Below are 22566 nucleotides of genomic sequence, written 5' to 3'. Positions count from 1 at the left end.
AGTTTTTCTGTTCGTATCTTTTATGTAACTCATGCACTCTGATGTCCTTATGTAATGCAACTGGTCCTTTTGTAAAGCGCTCTGACACCTTTGGGTACAGTTTGCGTATATAAAATAGCATTAAATAAAATAAATAAATAAATAAAATACAGGCCTACCAGATAGCCAGCATCTCTGAAGGACTCCTGGGACGGGGGCTGCTTTGGATTCCCTGGAATGCTAATGGGGCAGTGGATAGGAGAGCAGGGGATACCAGGGTTTTTGACTATGAACAGAGAGGGCCACCATCTCTACCAACAAAGGGTCCATAGATTACGTTTTTCATGCTCTGGTAGCCCCAGCAATGTGCTCCGGTTCAACTCAGTCAGTGGTCTGGAAGGAAGGGGTACTTTTGTTTTACAAACTTAACAATGAGGCTCAAAGGGAGGAGCAGAAGCTACAGCATACGTCAAATTACAATCTGTTCAGCCTCATTCTCTGCTACTCCATACTACCCCAGGTACAATGAGGAGAGAGAAGGCAGAAATGGGAAGTGGAGATTGTGGAGACGCATGAGAATTACGATGAGAAAGAAGAGAGCAAGGAGTAGGACAGGCAGGGCCGGTCCTAGCCATGGGCGGTATGGGCAGCTGCCCAGGGCCTCGCGCTCAGGGGGGCCCGGCTGCCGGCCCCGCAGTTGTGGGCAGCGGGAATAACATGACAGCCATTAAATAGCCCTAGTGTTGCTGAATGGCATGAATGAATAACTGACTGTCACAAATTCAGGATCATATCACTTCCAACTCAGGCTGTAACTCGCACTCTGCCTACCAGGATGGGGCCCCACACAATGGCAACACCCCACCAGTCCTTGTGTACCCCTGCCGATCAAAGTGAAAGAAATACGTCTCTTTACAATTGGGCTCATGGAAGGGTGCCCCCCTCCTGGAGCCTCTAAGGGATGTCGTGGGAAGGCCTAGGGGAGGGAGACACCTCTCAGGCTGCCCATTCAGAGACTCTGCAGGGTGCCCATTGTCGGCACTTTAACCCATATAGGTTTAACTCAGCCCCCAAGCAATTCTCACACCTTCAGTCCGAAATGGGCTGTACAAGAGGTGTTTGGGGTGGCTTAGAGGAGGAGCTAGGGCCCAGTTGGAGTCTGCACAAAGCAGCTTCCCGAGATCAGAAGGTGTCACTTATGTAAATATCAGGGGCCTCGCACATCACTTATGTAAATATCAGGGGCCTCGCACATTCCCTTTTGCCCAGGGCCCCGAAAATCCTAGGACCGGCCCTGAGGACAGGGGCTCGAGTGAAAGCTGGCAAGGCAGTGGGATTATCAAGGAGGGAAGGGTGTCTGCATTGTGCTAGTGCGTTAAATACTGGGTTTAATAAAGTGGCCAATAAAGATTTAAAATCAAGGGATAGGTGGAACACGATTGGACATTTCTTCTTTGCATTGAGAGAAAACGTGGAGTTGGCACAGGCATGACAATATGTGCCTTTTTTTGTGGAAAGATGTACAAAGATGTAGACAGTAACGAGGAATCGTATTTACTCCTTCTGGGGTGATAATGTATGTAAACCTCAATCCTCATATAGGGTGTACGGAAGAGCTGAAACAGTACTGGGGAAGGGAAGACCGGGTGTGAGGAGCTTTTTGGAATTAAGGGGCGTATCAAGCTTCCGGGATGCAGGGGCAAATCCCCTGCCTGAGTGGCCTGAAGTATGAATGACTGAAAAGGCATTCAAAAGCAGCGGGACACACCTCATATCAAATATACTTACCACAGATTATCTGAATATGCAGCTCAATCCATCAATCGGTCTTTATGAAGTGTCGACTGTGTTGAGGCAAGGCATCACATTAATATTTGCAAATAAATTAAATGCAGAGAAATGAGGGATTTCCTTATAAATAATTCACAAACCCGTGGCTTTAAATTTCACCAAACAAAAAGGATAGTTGACCAATAAGGGAGTATCCAGCTGACTTCTGCAGTAGAGCATATGTAAAAGGGTCATTACAAGAACTTGAGAGCACAAGATGACCCTGCATTCCACCACAGACTTAGTAACTTTTGGGGTATTAAGGGAAAGGCAATCAAATTCTTCCTCATGCCCAGAGGGGATGTGGAGGGGAAAGAAACGGGTCATGATGTGGACACTAAGCCTGTGTTGCACACGCGCTGCACGCAAAGGGAAGCTTGCATTTCCGCTACCTGTTTGGTAGTTTTTCTGGTTGTGAAAGAAAGCTTAAACTGCTCTGGTGCCTGCTGTGTGTGAGGGAAGCTGGCACTGGTGACTGTGCAACCGGGTCTGCATTCGCCATCGTTTCATGGTCAAAGTTTTTTTCAGACCTACCAGAGGTGTGTTCTCCTCCACGGCTCGCTCCATCGCAATCTCCACCATATTGGAGGACAGGTCCATCCCCAGCACCTCAACCCTGTGCTCCTAGAGAGGGAAGGAAGGAGGCAATAGAGAACAGAGCACACAACATGGTTAACCTCTAAGAATCAAAGAGCTCTAGTAGCCATCGCCTTTCAAAGCCACGGAGTCCCAGCAACCGTGGTCATCCTTGGCTGCATTGCAAGGCAGCGGGGTAGCGAAGGAACCATGGGCTTTGAAGGAAGCAAGGAAGTTGGGCCCCACCCCCTGGTTTGACTGCACTTATTGGAGTACAGTGAGCCACTCAGAACCCAGGGACCGGCGCCACTGCACCTGCTGAACAACTGATAGCTACTCCACTGTAATAATGTGGGGTGCCACCTTTCCTCTGAGTCCATATGCAATGGCTCCAAGAAACACTGTACAGTGAAAGACACGGCCTTCATGAGTTGCTGAGCATGGTGGGCACTGTCTCTCAAAGCTACTAAGATACCTATCGCCAGGATACCAGTCTGGTTACAGTGCACTCAACAAATACACCCTACAAATACAAATACTGGGGGAAGTCACTTTCCCAGTGAGCACCACAGTGTGCAGTGGCTCCTGGAATTGCTGCGATGGATCTCCAGAGCCACTAAGCACTGTCGGCCATGTTGTTCCAGTGCCGCAGAGGACCAGAGGTCATAACGTTTCTGCTGAGCAGTAAGGACCACTGGCTTCAGAAACACATGAGCCCTGCGGTAATGGGCTTCCCGAAACCCTGCGCCCAAGGAACAATTGCTTTCTCACAGGACAAACAAGGCGTATTTATTGCTGGACCATCAGCCTACTTAGCGGCACGTACCTTAGCCATATAAAAGTCGCCTCCACCAATGCCACAGCCGACATCGATCACCTTTTGACCAGGCTGAAGGTCGAGCATAGCAACAAACTCCTAATCCAAGAAAAGAGAAACAGAGCGTCAGTTCTGGAGAAAGAAAGAGAATGAAAGAGAGGCAGAAAGAGTCAAACATGAACACACAATGAGAGAGAAAGAGGACTAAAGTGGGAAGGGACACTTGAAATGAAGATGACTCGATCAGGCAAGGTGAGGAAAGAGTTTTATTATGTGAAACGAACACCCAAGCACATTCGCTCTCCAAACCCTCCTGACCAGTGCTCAATTTAAACAAAAATAGGTGCCAGGGCCCAAGGTGTCATGTGATACGCCACTGCAGCTTGCACCCCCACTGACTCTGCCAGAATGCCAAAATGGCACTACTACAGGCCTGAACGCACTGCTATTATAATTATATTGGGGCTTATTTGCAAGCCCCTTGCGCCACCGGTGCGTCACTTTTAACCCATTCGCTGCTTCGGTCGGCCAACGGCCGTCACGAATACTACCTCCATAAAGCTGTGCATGTCCGTTGGCCGACGCGGCCCTGCCCACCTAATTAAACTGCCGCATGGTGGCAGAATTCGCACCGCGGTTAAGCGGTTCATATGCGGAAAAAGTGATGCACCGGCGACGCAAGAGACTAGTAAATAAGCCTCATAGTGTATACTGAATAGCTAAACTGACGTGCTCTGCTACAAATAGGCAGACATCGCTGCCATGTGGTGGACTATCATCAATAAAGTGCCGGTGTTAGGAGTTAACTGCCAGTGCCAAGCATTAAAAAAACATAAGCACAAATTAAGCACTGCGGTCCTGACAGACAATACCACATTCCATGCCGCCTCAGCACACCAAGCTCCAATGTTCCCAACCACCATCCTAAGAGACCTCAAGCATTCGAAGGGAGAAAGTCAGGGATATTTCCGAGTGCACCCTACGCTGAGGAGAAAAGAGCAAGAAAGCGTGAAATACAAGTAAATTAAAGAATATAATACAATGTTTTAAGATTTAGGAAATTTGACAGACAAACCTATTTAAACGAACATTTGTCTTACAAAACAGCAGTTGACATTCCTGGGCCCAGAGACTCACAGCTACCGCTGTTATATTCTGAGAGCAGCATTTCCCACTACTTGTAAATCGCTGTCCCAGAAAAACGCCCGCAATGACCTCGTGACTGTGCTAGAGCTGTATAAAAATAATAAATAAATAAAACTAAAATAATGCCAAATGTACTATTGAACAGAAATAGAGAGGACAGGGGAGGTCTGCAGGTGGCGTAGGGAAGTGATGCGTAGACATTAGCTATATCTCAAGTTTATTTCCACGTGACTGTCTGGCCAGTCCAGCTTGGACTTTATCTCACTATCAGTCTCTGATCTATCTAGCAAACTCGCCATCTGCATAACTGTCTCATTCAAAGCTGGTTCAGTTAGGAAAGTTTTTACTTAAACGATGAAGCATCTCTGGGCTAATAATGGCTGCTCCAACCTCAGCCTTCTAATCCAAAATTACAAGCCTCCTGCTCCAACATCACAATGTTTGTCTTTCTGTTTCTACCTTTTTGTTTTACAATATTCTACCCTCAGAGGATGGAATGTTCTAATAGCCTTACAGGCAGTGGTTGAAGTGCATAAAAAAAAAAATGAGGCTGTGATGCTACATGCAATGGGGTGGGGTGAGTAAGCGTGGTGGTGGGGGTCAAAGGTGTGGCTACAAAAACAAAATTTTCTGTAACTTTTTTCTGTCTTTTATCTTCAATAAACTACATATAAAATAATGCACATGAAATGAAAAATAAATGCAAGTTAGGTTAATCAGTGGGAAATACAATTTCACACATTAGGAAAACTATTAGATAATGCACTGCAGAGGTATGTGTCTGTAACCAGACAACCACAGAATTGAAAACTGGTTGGTGCAGTGGGAGACTAATGACTTGTGTATGTTTAGTGCCACGCAGACCAAGCTGCGACAGAAAGCACTGCACATTTGTAAGCCATTATTTTAAACTTACATTACACACAGAATAAGATCGGCTGCTACAAAATGTACAAAGGTTTAAGATAAAAAAAAGTGTTTACAAAATATAGATTTTAGTAAAAGCCAGACTGTGCATAGTACACATTATTTTTATAACTGTCTTTAAAAGCAAACACTTCACAGCTCAACTGGTAACTCCCTTGCAGTAGCGCTCAAAAAGTATAAATCTGTGTCATCAGGAAGCTTCAAGTGATTCCATCAATTAAAGCTTATACTGGCTTCTAAGCACCCTTTGTATGTGCACATTGACCAGTTGTGCACATTTACATTTCTTTCAGGCAAGCAGGCACACTGGCAAGATGGCCTGTTTAACTGTCTATGCCTCCCTTGGTTTCGCCGCACAGGAGGCTCTCTGTCTGAAAGCATTCAACTGAAGCATTTTAACTCTCAGAATTAATTGTCCTGGGACGGTTTCTTTTCATAAATACCAGGGGGACCTTTTGTCTAAAAATTTTAAAGTAAGGGCACGTCGTTCCCTCAGATCCTGCTCACTTCAGCCACTACTTACAGCACTTCTGCCTCAGGTTATACCGGTTGTTAAAGGCCCTCTACATCACTACAGGCCCTCACCTCCACCAGTTAAATCAGGTTCAGGTCCTTAAAAACATATTTCAACACAATAGAGTGGCAACATTGGACAAGAACATAAGTAAGATCAATGTGCTAGGTAAACAACAAGGAGAGATGAGTAGAGAGCTCTTCTAGTTGATTTGTGTAATTCTTTATTCAGAGTCTTCTGATTGAAAAAAAACAGTTCCTCGCAGCCAACGTGTTTCCCCCAGTTATGGGCTTCTTCGGGCCAAGAAATCAAGTATTCATTCCTGATACGTGAAATAAAGCTATTGATGCGCTAAATCCTATTTCCTGCATAACTTTAGTGCACGATCTCTCCGAATATATTCCAAGTGTGTTCTGTCCTCCAATGCCAGTACTAATTTCTCTTAATCCGTCCATCCATTCATCTGGAGCTGTGTTCGGCCAGTCAGAGTTCGTCCACGTGGATGTGGTGTCTTCTAAATATGTCAATATTTAATTACTCCTGGCGCCAAGGCATTGGAGGACAGAACACACTTGTTGGAACATATTCGGAAAGATAGTGCACTAAAGATAAGCAGGAATTAGACGAAGGACATCAATAGCTTCATTTCGTGTATAGGAATGAATACGCGATTTCGAAACACGTTGGCTGCCCGGATCTGCGTTTTTTCAATCAGAAGACTTTGAATAAAGAATCATAAAAATCAATGAAAAGAGCTCTCTACTCATCTGTCCTTGTTGTTAACTAGCACATTGATCTTACTTATGTTCTTGTCCTATGTTGCCCATCTACTGTGTTGAAATCTGATTGATTCATTAATTGCTTAATTGGTGGCTAGCCATTGGAGGTGGGAAAGAATAGTTCTGTGCACATGGTAACGGGGCAAACGGGTCCCCTGGCTGCCAATACATGTTTAGCCTTTAAAAACATATTGCCTCAACGCAGTTCTTAGAACGAATAATACAAAAACTGAATCGGATGGTGATTATGTTTGCAGACCACTTAGGGGCGCTGCTGCTGCACGGTGGTTAATGATAGACCTTCCATATTTCACTATAATCAAACAGGAGTGTAAAGCAAGTTCTAACTTTACACTTCTTGACCTAAGAGTACTTCTCTTAAGCACTGTGCTAGAAGTATGAAGACCAGTGGTGGACAAGACAGCAAAGTCGTAAGGCAAATCAAGTCCTATGACGAAAGGCCAATCATGTAACTCACACAACAGATTATACGGAAGAATATAACAAGATTGACTAAAAATTAAAAAAAAACACACTAAAGGCAGACATCGTGAGACAAGGTGCTACCGGTAAAGCCAAAAAAACATACACAATTATGCACCTTAAAATGTACTCCTAATAAAACATGGAATTGATCCACAGCCATCTCTCAATTGTATCAAAACTTTGACATGAAACACCACCTCCTCGTCTGTTTTCCGGATGCAGTCCTTGTGTTTGAGACGCCTCTCCTCTCTGACAGAAAAAAAAGAAACAGTCTCAGGGCTGCATCACGGAAGACCAGTGTTCGGAGTAAAGTAGATTACTGGTAAGTAACCAGAGAATTACCTCATATAACAACACAAACTGCATTTTTTGCGTATGAAGGGGGCATTTTATATGGTGTGATTCAAACTCAGCTGCTAAAAGGGGCCTTTTAAAAGGGGGCATTTTAAAAACTATGTGATGAAGACATTATATGGGACTAAAACTGTGTGATCTAAATTTGGTGTTTTAACTCAGCGCACAATCGCACTTTCAATGGGCGTGTTAAGCATCAGGTCGAGGGTTAACTTGACTAGACACTTGTACAGTTAGTATTCTAGTTGTTCTTCCTGGCTCAAGATATGAGCCCAATGACGCGGATGTGCAGCGGGCACGCCACTGGTGCGCCAAAGGCAAGGCCGTCTGTGCCCATCTGCGGCTGGACAGGGCCAGGGGCCAGAACCCCTGCCTGTTCACCCTTCACCTTGACAGCCTACTTACTCAAGGGAAGACCCATATCGGCTACAACAGCTCCAACGTAGCTGCTGCACACACAGCATAATCCCCAATGATGTTGTATCTACAGGCAATCTTATATGTAAAGTCTGCACCAAACACTTGGGTAGTTTAGAGAAAAACTAGACAAAGTTTGAAAGGGTACAAGAGGAGGAAACGAAACGACCCCAAAGTGGAGCTTCTACTTAATCACTTGTAGGTCTTGCCCAGACATAAAATTGTACATGTTTACTCTCCTTGAGCAATGTCAGCCATATCTGTTATTTTTTTACAGAAACCTGGATGAAAGAAGGCTCCACCGCAGATATTACGGTCATCCTCCCACAGGATTAAACAATAGTTCATGCTGACCAGAAAAATAAAGTAGGGGTGGGGTAGCCATCATATTTGAAAAAGATCTGAATGGCAAATTCTTCTCCATTCCCGTCCTGGGGTGTGAAGGTCTTGCATTTACTATCAATCTCTCCCATGCATTCACACTGTCCGGGATATTAATTTATCATCCACCAGGAGGACCTTCCTAATTTCTACAGCCACTGCCCCACACAGTGGCATCACAAAGCATGCAAAAGGTAAACTTTTTAGTACTGGAAGATTTAAACCTACACTTCAAAATTATAAAGTGCACCACGGTAAACAACCAAATTCAGGACCAATCAATCAATCAATCAATCAATCAATCAATCAATCAATCAGTGGTTTATAAAGTGCTCTACTCACCTGTGAGGGTCTCAAGGTGCTGGAGGGGGGGGGGGAGGGGGGGGGGGGGGGAATGCAGCTCCGGGTCAGTCAAAAGCCAGGTCTTGAGGTCCTTCCTGAACAAGTGGAGGGTCGGGGAGCGTCTGATGTTGACCAGGAGCAGGTTCCAGGTTTTGGCCGCGATGTGGGAGATAGCTCTCCCGCCCGTTTTGCGGACGCGGGAGACCTCCACCAGGGCGAGGTCAGCGGAGCGGAGGTTCCTCTTGGGTACGTGGAAACATACTCGGTCGTTGAGGTATTTGGGTCTAATGTTGAGGGATTTGTAGGCGTGGGTGAGGAGCTTGTAGGTGATCCTCTTCTCGACGGGGATCCAGTGAAGGCTTCGGAGGTGTTGGGTCATATGTTTGTGGCGCAGTGTCCCTAGGACGAGTCTGGCGGCAGCGTTTTGGAGGGTCTGGATCTTGCTGAGAAGAGTTTTGTTGATTCCGGAGTAGAGGACGTTGCCGTAGTCAGTCAGTCAGTCAAAGTTCTTTATTTCGATTAATTAAAATCATAAAAGACAATGCAACATACAAAATCATCTTCTGCACATTAAAATATATAAATAATTTAAGAACATGTTTGGATCTTACATTTCATATGTTTCATATAAGCGCAATTTAAAAAATACTTTAAAATAGGAAACAATATAAAATATAAGAATAAGCCCTACACAAAGATTGCAGTTATGGAAGTCTCCTTTTGTTTTTCCGGGCTGCTGCCACCAAAAGACTGGCTAAGCTAAAGGTAACCTGGACAGAACTAAGCATTTGTAGATGTGTAAAAGGGCAGGCCTTACTTGAGCAAAACCAGATTCCCGCAAGATTGGATATAAGAATTTTTTACGTCCCTCCAGGTAGTGCTCACAGAACATTACCAAGTGGAGCGTATCCTGTAAGGAGAAGCTATCACAGGTACAAGGTGCAGTGTCTTCAGGTTTCCCCCATTTAGGATATAAACCTAACGTGAGATGGATAAGATTGAACCTGAATCTAGTCAGGAGAAAGCGATGGAAAGGCTTCGTGACATACGTTAGATACGGTTCAATCCCTGGGGAAGTTAGTAAACCATAAGTCGATCTCACCGTTGGTTTTGTAATTTCTACCTCCTCCCTTTCCGCCTCCAACAAATTGCGAAAATTGTGCTTGATCCACCCTATATCCTCCTTCTTAATGCCCTGTGGCGATGAATGCAATTCGGGTCGACCCAGCCTGTTGCATGCCGCTCTAACATAAGACAGCCATGGGACACTATCCGCCTTCTCAAGGGCAACACAATCTCTCAGTATCAGGTGGTTAAGGGAGATCTCCTCGTTCAGACAGGTTTTAACCCAGCGAATCAATGGGGCCATTTGTAAATAGTCTGACACATAACCCAGTCCCAGTTCGCAGTGTATGGAAAATGTAGGGGATGATTGTGGGAGGGACAAGAGGGATCTGAGGAACCTGTTTTCTACAGTTTTTATCTTTGATGGAACTACATAACCCCAGATATCCGCACCATAGGAGGCAATTGCAAAACACTTTGATTTATAAATGTTTAGCATTGCTTCCATGGGTCTTGCTCCCAATCTCTTGGAGAAGTTCAAAAGAGCTGTGGTAGATCTTGTTACAACGTTGCTCTTTTGCTTCATTTGGGGGCCCCAGTTCCCCTTCTCGTCGAATAAGACTCCCAAGTAGGGGAAAGACGGCACCCTCGACATTTCTATACCATTGCTCATGAAGGTTTTAACTTTCAGGTTTTTATTCCGGGCACCGGCGACCATTACATGGAATTTGGATGTGTTAACCTTCAAATCCAGGGCTTCCATGAAACTGCCAAAGTGATCCAACAGCCTCTGTAGGCCCATGCCCGTGCGTGGGAGTAGGACGGCGTTGTCCACGTACAGGAGGACCGGGATACCCGTCCCACCTATACGCTGAGTATCTAATGTAGCCAAGTCCAGTGATTTTTCAAGGGCATTGATATAGATGGTGAAAAGAAGAGGGGCCAGAATACAGCCTTGTCTGACCCCCCTTCTAGAACTAAATTGTTCAGTACAACGGCCATCCCTCGCCACCCTAACAGAGGCAGACAGGTCTTGATGAAGGACAGCTAAAAAATTAACCAAGGACTCATCCATACCCATCTCCCTCAAAATAAACCACAGTTTTGAACGATTAACTAAATCAAAAGCCGACGATAAATCCATGAAACCCAAGTATAAAAGTCCCTCCTTCACGGCTGTATATTTGCTTATAAGGAGGTATAAGTTTAGGCATTGGTCCTTGGTGCCCCTATGGGCTCTAAAACCATACTGGAGGTTAGAGAGGACCCCCCTATCTGCAAGCCAGTTCCCCAATCTCTCTAGGATGACCCTGGCCAAGATTTTAACGGCTGAGTCCAACAATGAGATTGGCCTGTAACAGGTGGGGTCCCCTCTGTTACCCTTCTTAAAAATAGGGACAATGATAGAAGAAGACCAAGAGGATGGGAAACCTGCGGTAGAAACAGCATTAAAACATTGGTCAAGATTTTGGCCCAAAATTGTGAAAACTGGATGTACATATTTGCAGGAACCCCATCCGGGCCTGAGGCCTTATATCTACTTGACTCTTTAATAGCCCTTACTACCTCAGCCAGGTGGAATCTGACAGGCGTAGCCTGCCGGACAGAATCAACATCAGCAAATGCTGGCCCTCTCTGATCTATATCATAAATGCTTTTAAAGTGTTCAAGCCAGCTCTCGTCGGGGATTACACAGTCCGTGTCTAGGTTCATCTGGTACGAGAAAAACGGCTGATTAATAACAGCCCAGAATTTCCTGCTGTCCCTTCTCACATCCGTGGATAGCAGATTTTCCCAAGCCTCCTCCTTGATTTGACGCTTTCGAGTATTAATTGTGATTTTATAATCTTTCCGGAGGTCTGCGACTAGGGATCTATTCCTCGGTCTAACTTTGAGTTCCTTTAATAGGGCACTATGAGCAATTGTGCAGTTTTTATCGGACCATTTGTAGGCTTTCTGTGTCCGTAGTCAAGTCTGCTGGTGATGAGTGCATGGGTGACGGTCTTTCTGCAGTAGGGGGGGGGGTCCATTTGAAAGTCTTGCGGAGGCGGTTGAAACTAGTGGAGGAGACGGCGTTGAACTGGAGGTTCATGGAGAGGGAGGAGCCGTGGATAATGCCGAGGTTCCGAGCGTGGTCAGTCGGGGTGGGTGGGCTCCTGTGGGCAGAGGGCCACCAGGTGTTGTCCCATGCGGAGGTGCAGGGTCCGAGGATGAGAACCTCGGTCTTCTCGAAGTTAAGCTTTAGGCAGCTGTCCTTCATCCAAGCTGCTACACTTCTCATTCCTTCCTGGAAGCTGAGTTTGGTGATTTCTGGGTTCTTGGTGAGGGATAGGATGAGTGGGTGTCGATGGCGGCGATGGGGCCATGTAGATGTTCAAGAGCATTGGGCTTAGTGAAGATCCCTGGGGTACTCCGCAGACAATGTCAGTGGGGCCGGAGAGGAAAGGAGAGGATCTCAAGGCCATTCAGCTCGCCCAGATAGTGACGTTGCCTACACACAAAAAAGGACAACTACTAGATCATTTTTTTTTAAACATACCTGAGCTAAGGCTAGAACCTCCCCTTTCCGTGTGCTGGTCGGACCACCAGTGCAAAAAACAACAGGTGATGGACAGAATGCAGAACAATGTCATACATTCACCCCAGTACAGAGATCGGGGCCTAAATCCATCGTTTTTTTGCTCACCATGCCATTCCAGTTTGAATCCAGCCATATGCAAATCAGTCTTGACCCTGTGCCCCATGGGAACAGACAGGTCCAAACTGCCAAGCTAGGTCCTCCCTGGACTGGAAACAAGCATCCAAGGATTGTCAGCCTGGATAGCTTGATTCCAGTGGCATGGAGAGCACGAGACTCATGTCAGACCATACCCGTCCGACTCGGGGTGACAAATGCAAAAAACAACAGGCGATGGACAGAATGCAGAACAATGTCATACATTCACTCCAGTACAGAGATCTGGGCCTAAATTCATCATTTTTTTGCTCACCATGCCATTCCAGTTTGAATCCAGCCATATACAAATCAGTCTTGACCCTGTGCCCCATGGGAACAGTCCAGTCCGAACTGCCAAGCTAGGTCCTCCCTGGACTGGAAACAAGGTTGCCTTCATTGTAGAGCCACAGAAAGCCCTGTCTTGACCCAGAAGGAGCGAGGGTCACACGGGGGCATTTGGACGCCACTACACCGCACTGTTGGTCCTCCCGCCGCAGCGCTCTACCGCGGCCGGTGAGGACTACACTACCCAGGCTCCCCAGCGCCCCAGCATCGGCGCATCGCCGCCACGTCACCTCGGCGCCCGGAGGCGCTAGAAATTGCGGCGCATCCCCGCGACGCGGGAGCGAAGCCAGGCGAAGCCCGGGCAAAGGGCGGGCCCTCTGAGGCCCTCAGAGGTCATCAGTGGTCGGGCGGGCCACATATCTAACCCTTACTTGAAGGTGAGCCCGCTGTCTCAATAATGGGGAAACGTAACGTTATTAGCAATGCCACCAATACTGACACACAGGCTACTGTAGTTCCAGCATCTTTTCAACTTTTCTTTGAGAGCCTAATAGACACTGCTTTTAATGAGATCGCAGAGACTGAGAGGAGGCTCTCTTTGGGTTCACTTAACATCAGCCAACCTACTACCACAGTCAGTCCTAAACACACCACGCCCTTATTCCCTGAAGTAATTGTGGTGAAATCTATCCCCGCGGTCAGCTCGTCTGATGTATTACAAGAGGGAAACACCCCTGATACAGCTCTTGGTGTTGTTCCTGATCCTGGGTCACAATCAGCACTTCTACTAACAACTACGGACACTGAGACTACTGAGACCACTGGAGCCAAACGTAAAAGGGGTCCAGCTAAGACAACAGTAAATAAAAGAAAGCAGCCCCCTAGGAGTAACAATCAGCCAACCCCACAGAGTATGTGGACCAGGGGGAAGAAACAACAAATAGGGCCCCCAACTGTTTGCTCTGACTCAGGGGACCACTGTGATACTGTTATAATAATTGATGGCACTAACTCCATCTCTACACAGACAGAATTCCCCAACGAAAGTAGCCTTCAATCCAAACCAAAGGGAAATCTCATAGAGACCATTGCTGATACAATTTTTAACACCTTGGCTGCTAGGGGTTTTCCCGCTGGGTGCTGATTCCTCTCATTTCCCATTGTTCATGACAAAGCCAGCTCGTCATAAGCGCAGGGCAGGTAACACACATGACGAGCTGGCCTTGTCATCAGCGCTGAAGGGGTTAAACAACTAGAAGGTCAAATGATTAAACAATTTAATTCTATTTTTAAGAGACTTGATAGACTGGAAACCCTAGTAAAAAATGATGAAGCTAAGAGGAAGGGTTTGGTTTGCCTAGACAAAATTAGAGGCCAACGCCTGTTAAAAGACTTAGAATCTATTACTAGCGCTTTCTCTAGCGGAGATCTTACCAAAAACTGTAATTCTGCCACAACTAAAGGGGCCAAAGGGGTATCAAATGCTAGTAGTTCGTCCTTACCTTCATCATCACCGGTGGAAGTTAATACAAGGCAAAACCATTCTGCCTCAACTACGTCACCTATTCCTTTGCCACCTTCCACCTTACCTAGCATTACAAATAATAATCAGAAGAGTAAACCCCCCCGAGCCATAGCCAAGCAGAAGGTACTTCCTAACCCTGGCCAGCACAGGGGACAACCGGAGGACAACAGGCCGATATAACATCAAGGACCTGCCTTACATCTTCCTCCCGAGGCTTGCCCCTATGTTCTGGTTCTGGCTGGCATACCACCGCTTAGGGAGGGTCAAGGAGAATCCTGGGTCCAGTTACATAACAAATGCATTGACTGGTTAACCAAACATAAGGGGGTCGGCTATGACATATTCAAAGAAATTCTTTCCACACGCCGGGTGACCTGGGTCGGACCTCTGTTCAAAAACATCAACGGGGACTGTATCACAATTAACTTTAGGAACCCGGGCACAGTAAAATGTTTATTAAACAGGAATTTCACCCAGCATGGCACAACCACTGTGGTGACCCCCTTACCGCTGAGTTACTTTTATAGACCCCCACATAGAATGATGCAACCACCCCCTTTGTTCCCGCTACATAACAGATTTTCGGCACTTTGTGACCAGGGCTCTTTGGACGGACTGCCAGCAATTCAGGAAGATCTAGCTGCAGTAGCCCCTGTTGTTGAATTTGCACAGAAAGTATTGCCTGAGGTATCTTTGACACCATCCGTTTTTTCCCTACCTTCCAACTTACAATGTAATCCATTGGATAATCCCACAGCAACTGCCCAGGTGCATATCCAGGATGTTTGTCCAAGGCCGAACGAGAACTTGTCAGTTATAAGTTGGAATATTGCTGGGCTGAAGGCAAAAGTGGAAATTAAAGCTTGGAAGGACTGGGTAAATTGGCATGATGTCTTAATGTTCCAAGAAACTTGGTGTACAACTCATCTGTTACTTGAAGGGTATAGTTGTCACAATAGGACTGTATCGGCCCCTCCTTTGGGCCGTCCTAGCGGGGGTTTATCGATTTGGGTAAAGATAACTGCAGAGGTAAAAACTGAAGCAATACAAATTAATAATCCAAGCTTTATGGCACTGATATATACAAAAAGGGTAAAACTATGTCTGATTAATTTCTACAATAATGATTTTATATCCCACCCCAATCGTAATTTTTTAGATTTGTTTGATTTTATTGATGAAATGGTGGAAGGACGGAAATACGGGAAGTTCGATGGCATTTGCTTAGGAGGGGATTTCAATGCACACATTCATTCCAGAAATCCCCATTGTAGGAGAGGTGTAGAATTATCGGACCTCCTTGCAACTAGAGAACTTGTAAATTGCATGGATTTTGCCGGTACTGGCATAGGCACTGCCCCGGTCCCCACTTTTATCGGCCATGGGAGCGCAACAACAATCGATTATATATCTGTTTCACCCTCCCTTGCTGATGTTTTATTAAAAGCTGAGGTAGTGTGTAATGTATATAGTGACCACTATCCCATTGTGATTTATTTGAAATCTTTAGGAGGTAAAATATCACATAGCGAAATCGGGGCAACAAACCTGGAAGTATCAACGGACAGATTAAGGGTTGTTTGGAGGGGAGTGGATAACAGGGGAGTTTTGGCAAACGTGATTAAGAAACACCCAGTATTGATCGCGAATTGCCTTACCATTGATAGTTGCGAGGGCAACATGATTAAATCATTTAGTGAACTTTGCTCCGCAATAAAAAGCGAGATCTCTAAACCAGCATCCAGGAAAACTGAGGAAGCCCCAAGATGGTTTGACGCCTCTTGCTCAAAAGCAAACCGGAATTTAAGGGCTGCACTCATGTCCAAACCGGGGGATATTTCCCAGGTAAGGCTTTTGAGAGCAAGGTATAAATCCACCGTACGTATCAGATCTAATGAATTAGTCAAAGATCACTGGGAATCCCTTGTACGTATGGCTGACCTAAAAGATACCCCAGGGCTTTGGAGGGAGGTAAAGAACCTAAGATCTCTTGGTTCAAATATAACACCAATTAACTGTAACATCACTGGGTCTGTGTGGGTCGACCATTTCTCGAAGATTTATGACGCATCTGGCAATTACGCAGCAACCCTTCCCCCTCCAACCCCATTGAACATTTCATTGCTTGAGGTAGAGGACGCCATCGTAGAAAGTGCTGGTAATAAAGCCCCTGGTCCTGACGGCCTTTCAATTGTCCAACTAAAATGTGAAATCAACTTTTGGGCACCACTGTTGTGTAATGTTTTTAACAACTTAACACACAAATCTATCCCTGAAACATGGTCCTGCAGTACTATTGTACCCATTTTTAAAAAAGGCGACAGGCTGGATCCTGGGTGCTACCGCCCTATATTATTAATTGATAACACCCTGAAAGTACTGGGCAGGGTAATTTTTAAAAGAATTAGAACTTGGGCGGATGAAAGTAATATTCTACACCCGAGCCAGCTATGTTTCCGTAGCAGTGTGGGCACGGTAGAACAATGTTTTAACCTGAATTTAATAATGGCTAAATATAACATTGCAAAAAAATCCCCCTTATACTTTGGTTTCATGGATTTAAGTTCTGCCTTTGATTTCGTAAATCGTTCCCGTTTATGGTCCGTCCTTCTTAATTATGGTTTAGATGATTATTTGGTTTATTTTTTATCTTATCTTCATAGCGACCTAAGAGCGCGTGTGCGTATCAATCACACTGGCGAAGTTTCTAGTGACATTTTTATTGGCAGGGGGGTCAGACAGGGTTGTGTTCTGGCCCCCCTGCTTTTTATTTTATACATTAATGAGCTGAGTAGTTCCCTGAGTATCCTAACAAAAGATGTACCATATGTAAACGGCACCCCTATACCCACCCTCCTTTACGCAGATGATGCGGTCCTAATGGGCCGCACCCCAAAGGCACTGCATATTTTAATCTCAGGTTTTGTTAGTTTCATGGCCGACTTAGGTTTAACCACTAATTTAAAAAAATCCCTAATTATGACCTGTGGTCCAAAAAAGTATAAAGTTACTGAGATTATGTCTGGAGAAAATGTTTTTAAAAGTACCTGCACTTTTCCATATTTGGGGTTGCTGTTTTCTAACACTGGTTCCTGGCAACCACATGTTTCCTATGCGAGGAATAAATTAGGTAAAGCGATCAACTCGATAATTTCCCTGCGCCAACCTAATCATGCAGATGTGATCATACCATTAGTAAAGATTTATCAAACTCAATGCATCCCGACAGGTACTTATGGCGCAGAGGTATGGGGACATACAAACTGTCTCCATATCTAGACAGAAGAAAATAGATTCTGTCGGAAGGTGCTGGGTGGAGTCATTTGTTCCTCAAACTATATATGTCATAGTGAATTGAACATCCCCTATGTAGAGGACTTTGTTAGATCAAGGCCGCCCCTTTTCTGGTTAAAGATATGGACGAACCCCGCAGCCACGTTGACATGTGACATAATCTTAGACTATTTAAAATGTGACAGGGCACATTGCATACCATGGTTGAAAGCCGTAAATGAATGTTTAATAAGTGTAGGGCAAGGACATCTGTTTACATTTCCTAATCTTGTAGATCGTTCACTTAAGACCTTGATTCCAAGGGCTCTGTATAACCTCTATAGAGAGGAGCGGGAAAGGAAAAACTTTTCAAAGTGTTCTGTTATAAAGTACATGGGCCATATTGAGCCCCCTGTCAGTTACCCTGCCCCGCCCCAGAAATATCTACGTTTACATCTTGGTAGATGGAACAGGAGCTTACTATTCCGTTTTCGGGACGGGAGCATTGTAAATTTATTAAAGTTCCCTTTGGGTTACAACAAACATTTGGAAACATTAGGTTGTCCGTGTAACCCTAACATGAAACAGAGTCTTATGCATTTTTTGTTCTTTTGTGACTTTTATAAAATGTTTACAGTCCATTATTTAATGCCTTACTGTCGGAAACATGACCTGTCAGATTTCAAGATAGCACTGAGAAATTTATTAATGTTGGGATCAGATGAAATAATATTAGTGAGCTGTTTTCTCAAAGCCGCAGTCCGCTCACGAGCTACTTTGCACATTGATTGATAATATTTGCACATTGCACTTCGCACTTTAAAACTTTTACTAATTTATATATCTGTATTTTGCACATGTATCTGTTCGGACTTTATCTTTGTTCTTGCCTAAAAACTTCATAGTTGTCGCTACTTTTAAAATGATTTAAAAATCTTTTAATTGTACTTACTGTTTTTAATATGTACTTGCATTTTTGTAGAATTAGACAGACTATATTTTTGGTTTGTTTGTCTATCCTTGTATTGTATTTCTTGCCATTGTATCTTGTAATGCACTTTTATGGATGTTTTATTCCGAATAAAGATCTTTGACTTGACTTGACTTGACTGGAAACAAGCATCCAAGGATCGGTTTCGGGCTTTCAGCCCTCATCAGCCTGGATAGCTTGATTCCAGTGGCATGGAGAGCACGGGACTCACGTCTGAGCATACCCGTCCCACTCGGGGTGACAAATGCAAAAAACAACAGGTGATGGACAGAATTCAGAACACCAGTGGCGTAGCAAAGTCAGGTGGTACCCTGTGAGAAAAATTTCTTTTCACCCCCGGCTTGACAAAATGGCAAAAATATGTGTTTAAAACACATATTTTGCCATTTTGTCACCCCCTCAGTGATGACACCCGGGGCAGCCCGCACTCACCTTCCTACGCCACTGCAGACCACTATTTGATCCCTTTCCATCTCAAAAAAGAAATAATCAAACTTGCACGCACCCGACAGTCCAGACCATAGAGAAACTTGGCAAAACAGTATACTGAAAACGGGGAACATACTTTATCTTGCTCAGTTCATATTATAAAATGAAAGCTAGCCGATATGTACTCAACATTTGAAAATTGGATTGAGAATTCACTAAAACAGCTCATTCCTCAGAGAGTACAAAAATAGCTTCACTACTCAAGTGCCTGCCCCATGGTTCTCAGAAGAAGTCTTCATCCTGAAAAAGTAATGCACAAATAAAGAGAGAAGCTGGAGGATACATCATGACACTATAAGTAAAGAAGCCTAGAAAAGCATGGTAAAAAATATCACTATGCATTAAGGAAGGTCAGGGTCTTCTTCATAAATGCAGTCATTGTAAACGCAGCCACCTGCACCCCAAGCAGGACAAATCGCCTCTGAAGCCAGATGTAATATGCCCTCAAGCTAATTTCAAGAAAAAGTCATTCATCTGTGCTTCCATGCCTAAGATCGGGCCCCGAATCACCAATGCAAATTTAACCCGCCAGACACAGAAGAAGGGAAATCTTTCATCCTTCACTGAAATTAAAATAGAGGACTTCATGCTTCTTCTTGCCAAAATCAAATCAGGATCTCCACTAGAAGAGGCTCCTCCCAATATCCTTCTTAATAGCAGAAATTCCATTTGCCCTATCATGACCAAAATACTTAATTACTCTCTTGAGATAGGCGAAGTGCCCCCGGTAAACAGGCCATGCTGAAGTCATTTCTAAAAAAATGAACTTGAATCCCTCATTACCCGAAAGTTACAGACCTATTTCTCCTCCTCCATGTATTAGTAAAGTTACAGAAAAATGTGTGAATAAAAAGTTCTCTACATTTTTAGAGGACTCCTCCATCCCGTGCAAACAGGTATTCAAGTAGGAAACAGCACAAAACAGCTTTGTTATCCGTGACTAAAGAGCTCAAAGGAACCCCAGACTCCAGTGGTAAAGCGACGGTCATCTTCTTACACCTAAGCACCACGTTTGATACGGCGTCCCACCCAATTCTTATTAAAAGACTGGAGGATGTAGGAATTAATGGTATAGCCCTTAAATGGCTAACTTCATTTCTAAGCAACAGTCATTTTTAAGTGAGCAAGGAAACCTTCTGCTCTGATACTTTATCCCTGGGACATGTTTTACCTCAGGGATCTTCGTTAATTCCCACTCTGTTTAACATCTATATGCTGCCCGTGACAGAAATTATAATGGGACATGGTTTACTCAAATTATCGTCTGTTTATCATCAGATACAGGAGTACTCTCTACCAAACGTAATGCCTATCTAAGAGATGCCACTGACTGAATGTCCAGCAGCAGCTTGAAACTCAATGGAGACAAAACAGAGCTTTAGGCAGTCTCTACTACCCCCACTCTTTGGTCGGAACTTCAGTGGCCCAACTATCTAGATGAACTTTCCCCTCCCAAAACTGAAAGTAAAAGTTTGGATTTTTGGATAGACAGTAATCTTACTACGGAGGCTCAAGTAAGAAAACTTGCTGCCCCATGTTTTGGCCTTCTCCTGGCTGTTAGAAAGGGGATCTTAGGAGGGAGGCAGAGGCTGTCTGGACGACCACCCCGAGACCCACCCCTCCTTCTAGAATTGGCCGAGCGAAGTCGAGGCCTCCTGGCGAGGTTCCTCCCCTAGGATCGTACAGACGAGCAATCACACCACTACAGATGGACACCACACAAGGATAGATTCTTAACGTCTTTATCAGCAATCAAGGCAGGTGATCTTAGCAATACAGGTTCAACTGGATCAAGGGATCCGTTAGGTCTTAGTCACTGAGGGAAGGGGGTAGCGGGACAGTCTTGGTACCAGCCTAGTACAGGGTTACCCTACGCTCAGCTCTCAATCCTCGAGCGGGGGGGTCCCTCGGGGACGGGCCGCGGCAGCGCCAGCAGGGCTCCGAAGATGGTTGCAGCTTAGATGGGCCGCGGCAGCGCCAGCAGGGCTCCGAAGATGGTTGCAGCTTAGATGGGCCGCGGCAGCGCCAGCAGGGCTCCAAAGATGGTTTCAGCGAGGTTGGGCCGCGGCAGCGCCAGCAGGGCTCCGAAGATGGTTACAGCGAGGATGGGCCGCGGCAGTGCCAGCAGGGCTCCAAAGGTGGTTACAGCGAGGATGGGCCGCGGCAGCGCCAGCAGGGCTCCAAAGGTGGTTACAGCGAGGATGGGCCGCGGCAGCGCCAGCAGGGCTCCAAAGATGGTTTCAGCGAGGTTGGGCCGCGGCAGCGCCAGCGCCAGCAGGGCTCCAAAGATGGTTTCAGCGAGGTTGGGCCGCGGCAGCGCCAGCAGGGCTCCAAAGATGGTTACAGCGAGGATGGGCCGCGGCAGTGCCAGCAGGGCTCCAAAGGTGGTTACAGCGAGGATGGGCCGCGGCAGGGCCAGCAGGGCTCCAAAGGTGGTTACAGCAAGGATGGGCCGCGGCAGCGCCAGCAGGGCTCCAAAGATGGTTTCAGCGAGGTTGGGCCGCGGCAGCGCCAGCAGGGCTCCAAAGATGGTTACAGCGAGGATGGGCCGCGGCAGTGCCAGCAGGGCTCCAAAGGTGGTTACAGCGAGGATGGGCCGCGGCAGGGCCAGCAGGGCTCCAAAGGTGGTTACAGCGAGGATGGGCCGCGGCAGCGCCAGCAGGGCTCCAAAGGTGGTTACGGGTTCCACGTAGATGAGTTCGTCTCGGGGTCTCTCGACTCCAGGATACAACTGCCGACCTGCTCCAGAGCTGCCCCAGATATAGGTCTGGAGTCCTTTGATGTCCGGACCCTCACACCTGGGGGTCGGAGGGGCCGGGATGAGAGTGTCCAGACACCCAGCAGGGGGGTGGAGCCAGCACCCAGTGAGGCCGGAGGCGATCGAAACCAGGCGTCTGGGGACGGCTGGAGGGCCATCGAAACTCTTCTCCTCCTTGATCCGTAAAGTGGCCGCTTTACCACCTGGTCGGGTCTTGGTGCCTCGATGTCAGGGCTTCGCTGGGGCCGCGGCCGAGGTCGGGCCGAGGCCACGGGGTCTGGTCGTTAGGGTCTCAAAGGCGGCCTGACACTCGGGTGTCCAGTGCACCTTCTGTGGCTGTCTCTTGGAAGTGAGTTCAGTGAGGGGGCCCACAATACTGCCATAGCCCTTTATAAAGCGCCGGTAATACCCAGTGAGCCCCAGAAAGGCTCGGACCTCTGTCTGGGTGACCGGGGGCTCCCAGGCCAGGATGGCGTCGATCTTGGGTTGGAGGGGGGCCACCTGGCCGCTCCCCACTTGGTGTCCCAGATAGGTCACGGAACCTTGGCCGATCTGGCATTTGCTTGCTTTTATGGTCAATCCGGCCCGGCGGAGGGCCGCCAAGACCTCCCGGAGGTGTTGGAGGTGTTCAGCTCAGTGGAGGCTGTACACCGCAATATCGTCCAGGTAGGCGGCGCTGAACTCTTCCAGCCCTGCCAACACCTTATTCACCAGTCTCTGGAACGTGGCGGGGCGTTTTTCATCCCGAAGGGCATCACCCTGAAGTGGTAGTGGCCATCGGGGGTTGAGAAAGCGGATCGCTCCTGGGCGCCTGGTGTGAGTCCGATCTGCCAGTATCCGGAGGTCAGGTCAAAGGTGCTTAAGTAGCGGGCCGCCCCCAGGCGGTCGATCAGTTCATCAGCTCAGGGGATGGGGT

At 46.4% G+C, this 22566-nt stretch overlaps 1 protein-coding gene across 2 annotated transcripts in view; it reads right to left on the bottom strand.

Annotated features, from left to right (window-relative positions):
• The window catches only part of LOC147692277 (uncharacterized), a 312790-nt gene that overhangs the window by 13594 nt on the left and 276630 nt on the right, over positions 1–22566 (bottom strand). For both annotated transcript variants that reach the window (XM_086938541.1, XM_086938542.1), the window contains 2 exons: positions 3212–3301; positions 2344–2433 (listed from right to left, as the gene is read on the bottom strand). In XM_086938541.1, coding sequence (XP_086794667.1) covers positions 2344–2433; positions 3212–3301 — 180 coding nt within the window. The remainder of the gene's footprint in view (positions 1–2343; positions 2434–3211; positions 3302–22566) is intronic.

This window comes from Lissotriton vulgaris, chromosome 9 (assembly GCF_964263255.1).
Source record: "Lissotriton vulgaris chromosome 9, aLisVul1.2, whole genome shotgun sequence".
Taxonomy (NCBI): Eukaryota; Metazoa; Chordata; class Amphibia; order Caudata; family Salamandridae; genus Lissotriton; species Lissotriton vulgaris.
The sequence above is the reverse complement of the archived record's forward strand: the minus strand, read 5'-3'. Positions and strand labels throughout refer to the sequence as shown.